Here is a 12558-nt window from a genome sequence, read left to right as displayed (position 1 = left end):
AAAGCATTTAAGATGATCTAAAAAAAATGTACTACTTCTGTCTGATTCTATACACTGGGAGCTTCCCTGCCTCTGTGCCCTCATTTTACACTTTGGAACCCTGAATGGTGGTTCCGACCCTAAGCACCACTGGATTCTCTTGGGGCCAGGAGGCTGGGCTGGGGGCACCACTGACCTTGTGTAAAACTAGTGAACAGCCTGAGTGTTCACTGGCTGGTGAAAAGGCACAGCAAGAACTGCACAGAAGGCAAGATGCAGGCCAATGACTGTGCTGTGACAAAATCTGGGTCTGGGAGCAGGCATTCTGCCCAAGGACAAGGGCCAGGAGCTAGCGCTAAGCCCTGCAGCTGAATGACCGCAAGGCAGTAGTGTGACATCATCTGACACAAAGGACAAGCCACCAGTTGGGCTTACAAACCAGATGACAGACCACCCATCCCAACAAGAGGCTGATTGCAGCCAAAGGCATGGCTTGATGGTGGCATCACCTTAGAAAGCTAATTGTCAACCCTGCCTAAGCTCAAGGCTTGGTCTGTAAATGTGCAGTGGTTGATCGATCCATTCAGTCACCTAAACCTGGGGGCTCTTCACCAGTGACTAAAATGACTAGGATCTTCAGCATGCCATTCTCTCTCCAGAGAAATATACTTCATTTTTTCCATCCTTGTGTTGTTAGAGGACTGTAATGGCTGTTGGGATCTTACATCCTGCTATTTCTGTGTTTTCAAAGTCCAGGGAAAAAATTTTGTGTTGTCTCTAGAACTTGCTTTTATTGCCTTCGTGTTTTCTGAATGCATTCGTGTTTAAATTTGTTGAATTGGAAGTTTCATACGCATTTATTTTTTTATTTTTAGTTGAAGAGTGGACTTTTCAATTCCAGGCAGAGGGAGCATATTCTTATTTTCCATCAGACTGCCCACACTACTTTTATTAGAAAGCTGTGTGCACACATGCATCCTTCTTGTTAATGCCTCTTTTCCCAGAAAGGAACTTAGAAACCTCTGTGTCTTCAAAGCCACAGGGTCTGTGGTATGTGACCTGTCAGGCACAAAGCTGTCAGACCTTACCAGCTGTAGTTACTGGGCACCACAAATAGAATTTTCAGCAGAAATCAGAATTTTTATTCATGGTGATTGTAATAAGCTAAAACAACCATACTGGTTGTTTGTGCGTTTTTCCATCATGGTACTGAATTTACACTAATTACATTATTCTGAACTGACTTTTGAAACTTTATAAATTTGATCAATAAATTTGATCCATGAGAAAAAGTGTCCATAGTTACTATGATTACTTTTCTTGCAGTGCATTTTGAGATTACTCTGCAGCAGCACAGAGTGCTGCTGCATATGGACCACTAATCAAATTGCCTGATTAGGTGAAATTCTAGACTTTCTGCAAAGTTTCCTCATGCCAATTGTAGCAATAATTATTACATCATTTCTGCTCAAGGGAATCACTCAAATGCTTCAGGTATAATTTCATTTCTAAACTGACTGTATAATTAAATAATACAGTATAGCCAGTAGTAATCTTTCTCTGTATTTAAATGCAAATTTTACCAGTTACCAGCAGGAGCCGTAGCATCCCTAATTGGTTGCAGCTAATAATATATTATGACTAAAAAATGTTAACATTAAGGCTATGAAGTCAAGCACTTAGAAGTTAGGCAGTGTCAGCATTAGCATTGCCCAGACAACTTCCTTTTCCCTGCCATTTGTTTAAATGCAAGTTACAGTGTTTCATTGTTCTTTTTTTCTCTTAAGTCCATTGCCTCATTTAGTAAACTGGTAGTAATTGCAGATTTCTTTTTATCTTCCTCATAAACAGCATGGCTCCACATCTTGTTTAACTCAAATTATCCAAGCATTGCACAGAACATTTTCATTTCTTTCATCCTCTATATTTCTATGGTGCTTTTGCCACACCTGAACACTATATCCAACAGGAATATGAGTGTCAGGTTGCCTAACTCCTGTTTTTAGGGAATCATGGAGTTTTAGGAACCCAGGCTCTTTTCGGAGGAATGTAGGACGCTGAAGTGAATACTAAGATGTGGGGAAGGTAAAACACATCTGAATGGATTGTGCAAGCACAAGATGCTGAACAGAGAGATCCAGATTGCACTGGCAGGAATCCAGTGCAATTGCAATGGCAGGAATGCATCTTCTGGAGGGCCACAAGAAAATAATTAATTTTTAACCATTTTTGTACAGTCAGATCTTAATCCCATTCTGTGTTTATAGTTTATAAACTCCCTGCTTTTATTAAAAAGTTGTCTAAAAAATGCTCACCAATGACAAAAGCTTTGGGACACATTTTTCAGAAACAAGAGCATTTTCCCATTTTGCTATTACAAATGCCATACCACACTTCATCATAGAATCGCCATAGAACAGTTTGGGTTGGAAAGAACCTTAAAGATCATCTTGTTCCAACCCCTCTGCCATGGGCAGTGACATCTTCCACTGGACCAGGTCGCTCAGAGCTCCATCCATCTTGGTCTCAGACACAACCAGGGATGGGACACCCACAGCTTCTCTGGGGAACCTATTCCAGTGCCTCACCACCTTCACAGCAGAGGATTTTTTCTAGAATGTGATCTAAACATACTCTCTTTCAGTTGGAAGCCTTATTGATCTGCTTGCTTGCCACATCTCTCTATAATTTTCTTTTTCAGAAGAACCCTGAAAGCCATTAGAGCCACATTAACCAAAGAGGAATGATTGTAGTTACTGATTTAATTCATGGGTTGTAATATGGAGCAACGTGATTTTTTATTTTAAAGGCTCTCTTAGAAAAAGAAGTTTTTCTTGTTTATTGGTAAAGTTGCTAAGGCAGTAAACCCCTTGTGTTCTACTCTGTAATGACATTTCTGAGGGCACCACATGGGCTGTCTGGGTATAGCAATTTCCTGGCAACCCCCAGGGAATTACCCACAGTGCCTGACAGTAAGGCAGGAAATGCCTGTTAGCCAGCAGTTGCAAAACCATTATTTCAGTTTGTACTTCTGGAATTGAATGTTTTGATTACTCCCAAGTCCTGCTTTAGGGGCCTACATCTCTTCTTTAATTCCATAGACACACATTAGTTTCAGCAGGTATATAGCTCAATGCACACTTTCTTTGATTTTCCATTTGTTGTTGAATAATTTCTTTCTAATCTACTAGATAATTCCTATTTACTCTAAACTTGTATATAGATGCATCTTGTTAAGTAGAGTTAATATACCATAGAGAAAAACATTTTTATTAGTTGACTTAAAGATGCTGTAACCTTTATTAAAAGTACATCTATGAAACATTTTGCATTTAAAATAATTTATTAAGCAAGAGAAACATTAGTAATTTCATTTCATTATAATAATGAAATTGATGTATCGATTAATGAAATTAATTGATTCATTCTGGTCATTAAGGGCCATATGCTATGGTTGATACAATTTGGCTTAAAAACTCTCAATCTTCTTGGGCATTTTGGAATACATCAGCAAGAATTTATCTTTAAATGCCTACTATGTTCTGCAAATCTGTCCTAATGCCCTTTGGGTTCTTAAAATTTATCTATCTCACCCTTTGCAACCTGGATTTTATTTTCTGCAACAGGAAAAAAAATGCAGCCAGTTCTTCTTGATCCCTTTTTCAGGCTCAAACAGATTATTCCAAGTAAAGAAATTTTTCTCTCAGAACTTTCTAACAGAGCTAAAAGTCAAAGTTGTCTGTAAGCTGGTGCTGAATTCAGTGACCCAGCTGATCCCTTATGCGTTATGTTCTTAATGTGACTGAGGTCATTCTTTTTCTCAGCTCTAGAAGCTAAGAACTTACATTTTTGACAGTAGGAATTATATTGTTAAAAATGAAAGAAATGAAATATATATGCATGTAAGTATGCCTCAGTTTGTAGGAGTGTGACAGAATCAATCATGAAACAGGCTCATTTGGCAGTCAACATTACAGTAGTTTTCTACCTGATTCCATATATAATTAAACCAAAGCAGCCCTTAATTGAAAAATTTAAGAAGGCTTGTTTGTTTCATCATTTTAATATATTTAAGTTGCTTACTCAATTATAAAAAGATATATGCGGAGAAGAGAAAATGATTCAAGCCCATAGTCCAACTTGATATTAATGCCTGAAAAGTAAATCAGTCTGGTGCCTACTGACTTAATCACTGTATTCCATTACTTTATACTTTGACAAAGCAAGCCATGTGTTTGCCATGCATACAATCAGTTTACAACTGAAAACCATATCAAATATTGTTTAAAATTATAGCAGGTAGACATGCTAATACATTCTAAAACCAAAGGCTGTTTATCTTTAAATTGCCTATTGACAGATGAGAGCCAAAATAATTCTTTCTGACAGCCATTTCAACTGAACGTGAGTAAACTGTTTAGCTTGAGAAAAACCATGTGGAATATTGTAATTAGCAGCTGAATTTCTGCGGTGATTTCCAGTCAGCTGGAGTCGGTCGTGGATACTGGATGAAGCCAGGTTGGTTCTGGCGTGCAGTGCAGCAGTGAGAAACAGGAGCCAACACTGGCTTTTCAGCAGTTTACTCTGAAATCACAGAATTGTAACTAAAACATCATTAGCCCAGTGTTTTGTTTCTGAAACTGAAGTTGGGGCTAGTCCAGGTCTCACTGAAATGTTTTAGGATTTTTGCCACAGGTTTTGGGCAATTGGCCCTCTTTGAGTTCTGAACATATAAGAAATGTTTTACAATTACTGAGCCCCCTAAACATTTCAATTCAGTGTCTCTTAAATATTTAGGCATTGCTATCGGCAAAATCATTTCCACAAAGTGAAATTTCTTGCCTGCTATTTACTTTAATATTTTTGGTGAACTAGAGCAACTCAGACTTGCAATGCCCTCTATTATATAGCCAACTGAATGTTTTCCTGTTTAGGGTTAGCCATGAAAGAGCATTTATTTTTTAAAGTCATTCCACATGTTCCCATCCTTTGTTTGCACAGCTGTAAAAGAAGATAACTTAATGGAAAGAATAGTCTTTCAGACAAGAAAGAATCATCTTCCAAGAGAGCCATTTCACTTCCTTTGTGCTCCAGCAGCATCTATAGCTTCATTATTAGGTTTCCTCAGGCTTCTGAAATGAAAATCAATGTTTTCCTTATTATGTGGCATAGATTAGGTTTTTGGGTTGATGATACCTGCAGATCTGCTCTATATGAGTGCACAAAGTATGTAATTTATTGACGGCTGGAAGGCCATTTTGGCATTACTACATTTTAACATTACTAATTGTCACCCTGTTTCTCACATGCTGTAAGGCTGCAGGTGACCCTAAGTGAACAAGACTTTCACATGGAAGGCAGCTTGTAGATCTCTTATTAACTGTAAATGATAAGTTATAAAGCATAGTTTGATATAAAAATAATTCAATTTCTCTAAATACGTAATTTTTCTGAAAGTGAAGAATGTGGGGTTTAGTAGCATGATTTTCAATTCATTGTTGTATAATTCCTTTCTAAGAAATTATCAAATCACTCTTCAATGAGGTCTACAGATATGAAATGAAACTAATTTAAACGCATTCTAATCACTTAGCAGAATGAATGCCACTAAATGCAAGCCAATAGTATTTGGTAGAAACCAGTGATACTTTTATAATGTCTGCTCTCCTATGTGCATGGAGAAAATATCATAGCCCAGAGAACCACTAGTCAGGAAAAATCAGCATCTGGGCAAAGACCACAGTCTTTGGATCTTCTTATTTATCCCAGCAGATGGGAACAATCTGACTCCATCCAGTTATTTGAGTGTCACTGTGGTAAACATGATATGATCTTTTCATTCAATTTTCATTAGAACACGTAGACTTACTAATCACTTTTTTTTTCCTTTTCTAATGTGGTGACAGTGCTGTCAAATGTATCAGGAAATGCGTCAATTCAGATAAAAATTGCATGTAAATATTTCCTGATATTTTCCAGTCAGTGACGTATTTTGTTATTATACTGATTTTCTTTGCAATCTATTTGAGGCCTGAGCGACCTGAGCGTGTCTAATTGTGTACATAGTGTTCACACATTTCTGTGTGCAGTGAATGTTGTTGCCTCAGGCATGGCTGTGTGAGGACAGGACTGTGAGGAAGCTTGAATGGGGGTTTGAAATATATCATCTACTCAGTTCTCCTTCAGCAAACGCCTGCTGCCCATTCCTGCCCTGCTGCATTCCCACCTGCTGCTCCCTGCATGCAGCCAGGTACTGCAGACCAGTTGCTGTGCCCCAGCACTGTGGTCTGGCTTTGCAACATCTCATTTTCTGTAACCACACTGTAAACTTCCCTCCCTGGGGAACAGGAACTCCATGCTGCAGGTTAGTCCCACTGAGGGGCTGAGCAGATGTTCCTGAGCACATTGGGTTTGTACTTCGGAGAGCACTGTGTTCTATTAACTTATTTTTCTCTCTGTAGGAAGAGAATTTAGACTGTTTAAAAATTCTGTGAGAGACTGTCAGCACTCTCACAAAACTCTCTGGGAAGTGAGAGGTGATATGATCTCCGCAGCAAAGCAGCAAAGCCTGGGGATTCCAGAAGTCACTTCCTGGCTTTACATTCTTGGTTGCTCATGAGGTGCCATGTTCAGTGCCAGGGCTGAGATCTTTGTCCTTAACAATGTCTCACAGGATTGTTAGATACCAAGTACTATGAGTTTAGTGTTGTGAAATCTTCTTGACTTCTCAGAATAATTTGGTGCCTACTAATTTGGGTTCATGCAGGTTATTTACAAGCCAAAAGAGTGCTGCAGCTCTTTTTCGCCTCTGACTGTTTTCATTTAAGAGGAAATCAGTGATAACAAATACATAGAATTTCTTTGTCACAAAAAGATTGGCATCTTCAGGCATGTTTGACAATGTCCTTGTTACAAAGCCAAGCCAAGTGGTCTTTTCAAACATCAGTTTATCCAACATTTTTGTGGTTTTCTTGTCATTAATTTTTTTTGGACAGCATCTTTTATCACTTTTGGATGCTGCTTTTTTTTCATTCTCAGTCCTCTTTAATTTACAGATGCAAAAAAACCTTCGTCCCTACTGCATGTGCTTTGGACAGCTTCCATTATTTCGCTATTCAGACCCCAAGGAAAGATTTATTTCTTTATATTTAATTGTTCTTTATGGTTTTACAGAGGAAGATCATCTTCCATGATTATCAGTAGGCCATAGCCTCTCACCCATAACAATAGGTAGAGATTGCTACTAGAAATGTTCATTAAAGCCTTTAAATTTGAATTATGCAATGAGAAATCACTGAACTTATCAAACCATCCACTGTCAATATCAATTAACTAATGAAAAGACTGGAAATTTTGCGTTGGCTCTCAAGGAATTTTTTGTGTCTTTATTCAATCCAGTCAGAAATTCTGGCTCACCTGTGAAAAAGCGAAGCTGTAGAGAAAATTCATTTTAAAAATCACTGGTAGAATAAACAGCAGGATTCATCTCCCATGGCCTGGCCAAAAGAATGGGATACACATATGTTATAAAAAAGTAGTGTGGGATTAACATGGACTACTTAGTACTTCTACATAGGCAAATTTGAGGGAAGGTGTGAGGTGATGACAGCTCACTTCAGTGTCCTGCATTGAAGAACAATCTCCAGGCAGCTGGAAATGCCATTGACACATTGGCAGCTCAAATACCACCAAGATGTTCTTGTAAAGTAGCTTGCACATTTTCAGTACCTAAAATTTTTACAACAGCATCTTTTGAGAGGACTAGATCAAAGACCAACTGGTATCATTGACCAGGCACTCAGAACTATGACTACAATAGAAAGAAATTAGGTTAAGTGTTCTGACAAAAGCATATGTTGTTGGATTGCTTGAAGACAGAATTTGATGTATCTGTCAATTAAAATCAGTGTATGCTGGCACAAAGCCAGTAGATTTCTTTGTTGCCTTGAACCTCCTTTGCTTTAATTGGCTGGGTGATAGAACACAAACATCTAGCCTTGATGTACTGTGACTCAAATATTAACAGGAGTAATAACATTTCTGAAGAAGATATGAGTTAGAAGAACTATTATTTTAGTATAAAGTCTCAGCACAGCAGCCCTTAGACATAACTATGAGAACACTAGGACCAGACTCAGAGGAACCTGGGTCTGGGGAGAGACCTTGAAAGCTCCTCTAGGCCAACCTCATAAAGGTGACGCCAGATTCAACACGGCCTAAATTGTTCCAGGGTATTTAATTCATCTCTGCTAAATAATCTCTGATGTTAAAGACCTCACATGACCTCACCTGCCTTCCCAGGCACTCTCTTCTGCTGTTCTTGCTGTTAGGAAGTTTTTCTTAGTGTCTAGCACCAGACTTTTATGCTGTATTTTTTTTTTCCTTCCATACTTAAAACTGACTTTACCATAATGCTGGAGGGGACAGAGGAGAAATAAATTAAGTGATTTTGGGGGAATAAAAAGGACTTTGTGTGGGTGCACCTATTTCTGGCAAAGCTGAGTTTTGCAGTACTGTTTTTGTATTTCTGAGAGACGAGAATGGTCTCTTCCAGATAAAAACTGCACAAATTGGCACAGCTGCCCCTGCAAACCACTGTCAAAACAAATCTTATCTAAGTACCCATTCAAGTAGTGTCAAGGCTTTGTAATTTTGGATTCACATGAACGTTAAGCTGTAATTAACTTGAGAGAAGTACTTGGCTATTGTCTCATGAGAGGTGAGAGTGGCAGGCCCCTTTTACATTAATTCTTCCTTAGGGACAATGACCCAGGGACTCCCTTGGGCATTATTTCAAGTACAAATGTGTTAAGATATTAAATATAGACCCAATTCCAAAGTTTCCATGACATTCAGCGTATCAGGAGGAAGGTACTCTGGACAGAGACCCTGATGCAGAGACAAACTGTAATCACTCACAAATTCCACAAAGATATTTCTGACCAGCCCCAGATCCATCAGGATTTGGGAGAGTTGGAATTCTTGTGAACCCCATGTTCCCAGCTTCAGTTTTGTCTGACGGGTTTTCTAGACAGAACTGGTGATGGGGGAGTGGTTACTTAGCAAAAAGGCAACTTTAACTCCTGATTCTGCAGTTCAGTGGCTGGGAGTCTTCATGTCTGTGTCCATACCTGCATGTTTTGTGTAATGGCACGCAGAGTTTCAGAGCAACTGTTTATATTTCAAAACAAGATGCTTATATTTCTGCTTCCCTCTGCCCATTCATTACATGTGGGCAGAAACATTCTTTCTCCTGTGGGTTTTCAGAAATACTTTGTATCTGGGTATCTTTGTGTCCACACAGAGAGTAAAGAATGAAGGAAATGCAGGGAGATGTCCATTACACTGACATTGAGAATATATATTTCCCTTCTCACCCTAGTCTAAGCTGAATCCATTAAACCATAATGATGCACATGTTCAGCAATTTTTCAGTAGCTGCTGAGAGGTGCCTGTGTTTTCTGAGTCTGAATGTTATTGTCTCACCATGTGACGTTTGAATGCTGCACTAGTCCACATTTTCCATCTCTTTTTTTTTTTTTTTTTAATTCTGGGAATGTTTCTGAACATTTTCATGTTGTTGAGAGCTCACAGACCTTGATTATTCAACTGGGCAGACCTTTGGGTTATGGCTCTAATATTTCAGAAAAGATTCGTTGACTTGCTTTTGTCTTCTCCCTGGAGCATTTACTATCACCAGAGCAGAGATCTGGAAATTGACACCACCACCTGGAACTGAGTCCCTACCAAACTCTATGAAAGGGTATTTAAACAAGAATTTTTTGCTTGGAGGCCATGTGAGAGTTCTGTTGATTTGTAATCTTGTTGTACTATTTTTCTAAGTTTTGACATATCTTCAGCTGGTATAAATGAGCATCACCAGTGAAAAAGAAAAGCTTCTTAAAATGTCTTGAAAATGTGGCCATTTAGCAATTAAGGTTTTAAGCCAAAAAACCCCAAAACCAAACAAACAAAAAAAAAAACAACTAAACTAAGCCAAAACATAACCAGGCATATCAGTTGTGTTTTTCCTGGCTTTGTATCTAATGGGTGTTGAGCTATTCTAAAAGTACTATAGGCTAAGTATTTTAGAGTTTGGAGATCTTCTTTTAGTATTATAGTATTTTTTGGTAGGTTGAGGCTATCCTTTCCAGACAACACTGGCATTTAAGTACCTGTATTATCCATGGCCCTTCCTCAGCACAGGACAACTAAGATATGTCTCAGATTTAAGAATCTAAAAATAACAGATGGGATCCATCTGCCTGCCATGCACAGGCAGGAAGCAGCCTGCTCCCTTCAGCTACTTGATGTTATCTTCAGCCTCAGGATGTTATCTGACTTCTCCTTAAGAAACAAAAATAGTTGTGAAGATACAAAACCTTGCAAATACCTTGCAGCAATTGTAGAGCTTCTGTACCTTATTTCTAGTAGCTTTATTAGGATGAATTTGTGTGTTATCCGGGGCTTGTTTATCTGGTAGCCAGTATTCCCAGTGTGCTTGATAATGGCTTCATGCAGTAGCATATTTGAAAAAGTCATTTTTAGTTCATGTTGTATTTTCAGGAAACCAATTCAGTTTCCAGGTTGTTTGTTTTTAACAGGTATTGGTGGAACGGGTGAGGAGTAGCTGAGGCATCAATACCCACTGAAGTTGTAGGTGTGTTTTTAGGTTATGTGTCACTGAATGTTACAGCATCACACCTGTACAGCACCCATTCCAAGCCTTGTGAAGAATTCTTTGCTACTGTTACTTGTTCTTGCCTGACAGGTACAGACAGTATGAGCTGTGGTTATTGGCACAGCTGGAGACAGTGCTGGTGCCCTTATTCATTGAAAAATAAACTTCTGCTACAATGTCCATGGAGTTTCTGAAACACTAAATAACTAGTAAAATACTAGCAAAGGGATGCTGTTTGAATCACTGTAGGGATGCATCACTGACAAAATGTTCTTCTAGCATTACCTTGTCATCCTGGTGTTTCATTTTCTTGCCACCTGCTGATTGTAACTGAAGTGTGACACACAATTGTTCCATTTCTGAAACACTAAATAAGTGCAATAAACTGGCTTCTTCACAAAGCATTAATAAAAATAATTTTAAAACTATAAACCCATAAAAAGTCATAACACAAAAAATGCTAACATATTTTCATTTTTTTTATGTTTAATTTCAGTCTTGGAACTGAACCAGGTGATTATTCCCACTTATGGAACTGTGCCGGACCAGCAAAACCTTCACACACCTGAATGGGTGGGTACCTGTTTACTTTAACTGTGAATACCTGTAAAATTCTCTCTTGTAGGTGTGCAGCAGTCCAGGAGGCTAGCATTCCTTTGCATTTGCATCACACACAGTTCATCTTTGTGCTTAAATCTGCGATGCTGTAATCCCCATTTCCCTAAAGGTACCTGAAGTAATTGGCCCAGATCTGAAAGCACAGGTTGTCACAGGCACTGGACTCAGTTATTAGTGACCCATATAAACTCACTGTAAACTGATATATACACATACACCTCCTCTCTCTATGTAGTTTTGTTCACAAATGCATGGGATTTCTCTATGTGTGTACAAGAATAAGTAGTTCTGAACACACCCTACATATAAACACACATACCCAAGAAAGCTCTAAGAAAGCTTGGAGACACTAAGAAATTCCTTACTCCAGAGACTGAACTGACATGAAAAAAAAAGACTTGGAGGTGTCCATTCCCTTTGTCCAAAGTTCCAGGTTCCCAGCTCACCTAAGATTTTCTGCAGCTAACAAGCTGCTGGCTCTAGCTCAAGAACCCCTGCTTCAGATCTCATAGGAAACCAATATCCAAAGTAACTGGAAATGAGTTTCCTTCTGGGAGGTGGACATCCTCACCTCCCCTGACCCTGTGTTTTGCAGCAACATGTTCATTTGAAGCTGTTTAAACATTTTTGAAGCATGAGGTGCAATCAAGAGCTTCCATTTCCCAAATGAGTGCCTAGACTTTGATGTTATAAAAATCCTTCTTAGAGTCTCCTTGTGGTTCATTGATTTTTTATGTATTTTTATGAAGTGAAATAGCATCAAAACAGCTGGAATGTTGTATACCTTGTGGTTAGAACAGTCTCCTCTGAACAGTCTTGGTAGAATTTATTTTTATTTCTACTGAAAATTGATGGTCAAAATTGATTTTTATTTTTGGTTACTCATGTTTACCAGCAATTGTAGTTTCTTCTCAGTTTTAGCAGCATTTCTGCAGTGCTCCTTCTGGAACAGTTGATCTAGATAATTTCAGTGTGTTGGAGGAGACAGAAAGATATAATTGACAGCTGCTGAACCTCTGCTAAATGCATTATTGCATATTGTTTCTAGCTAATTGTAGCTAGAAACAGAGACTGAAGAGGAAGCCTGACCCGAAACAGTTGAATAGAAGGGAAGTACTGTGCCTTTTGTCTAAACTTAGATCATGTGTTGCAGCCAGAAGTATTCTGGAAATTTGATTTGATTCTGCAAGTTCTTCTGAGGAGCCAAAACTAAGTAAATTATTGGCTAATAGAAACAGTCCTGTTCTTCTTATGGTGCTTTCTCTAATTACAGGATCATA

General features: G+C 38.6%; 1 protein-coding gene across 2 annotated transcripts in view; it reads left to right on the top strand.

Moving 5' to 3' along the window:
- ANO6 (anoctamin 6) overlaps nt 1-12558 on the top strand; it is a 78475-nt gene that overhangs the window by 23011 nt on the left and 42906 nt on the right. For both annotated transcript variants that reach the window (XM_071423560.1, XM_071423559.1), the window contains exon 2: nt 11157-11233. Coding sequence is in view for 1 of the 2 variants with exons in the window: in XM_071423559.1 (XP_071279660.1) it covers nt 11157-11233 (77 nt within the window). In the remaining variant the exon portion in view is untranslated. The remainder of the gene's footprint in view (nt 1-11156; nt 11234-12558) is intronic.

Source organism: Agelaius tricolor, unplaced genomic scaffold (assembly GCF_023055355.1).
Source record: "Agelaius tricolor isolate 1412-34295 unplaced genomic scaffold, bAgeTri1.0.p SCAF_3, whole genome shotgun sequence".
NCBI classification, from domain to species: Eukaryota; Metazoa; Chordata; class Aves; order Passeriformes; family Icteridae; genus Agelaius; species Agelaius tricolor.
The sequence above is the reverse complement of the archived record's forward strand: the minus strand, read 5'-3'. Positions and strand labels throughout refer to the sequence as shown.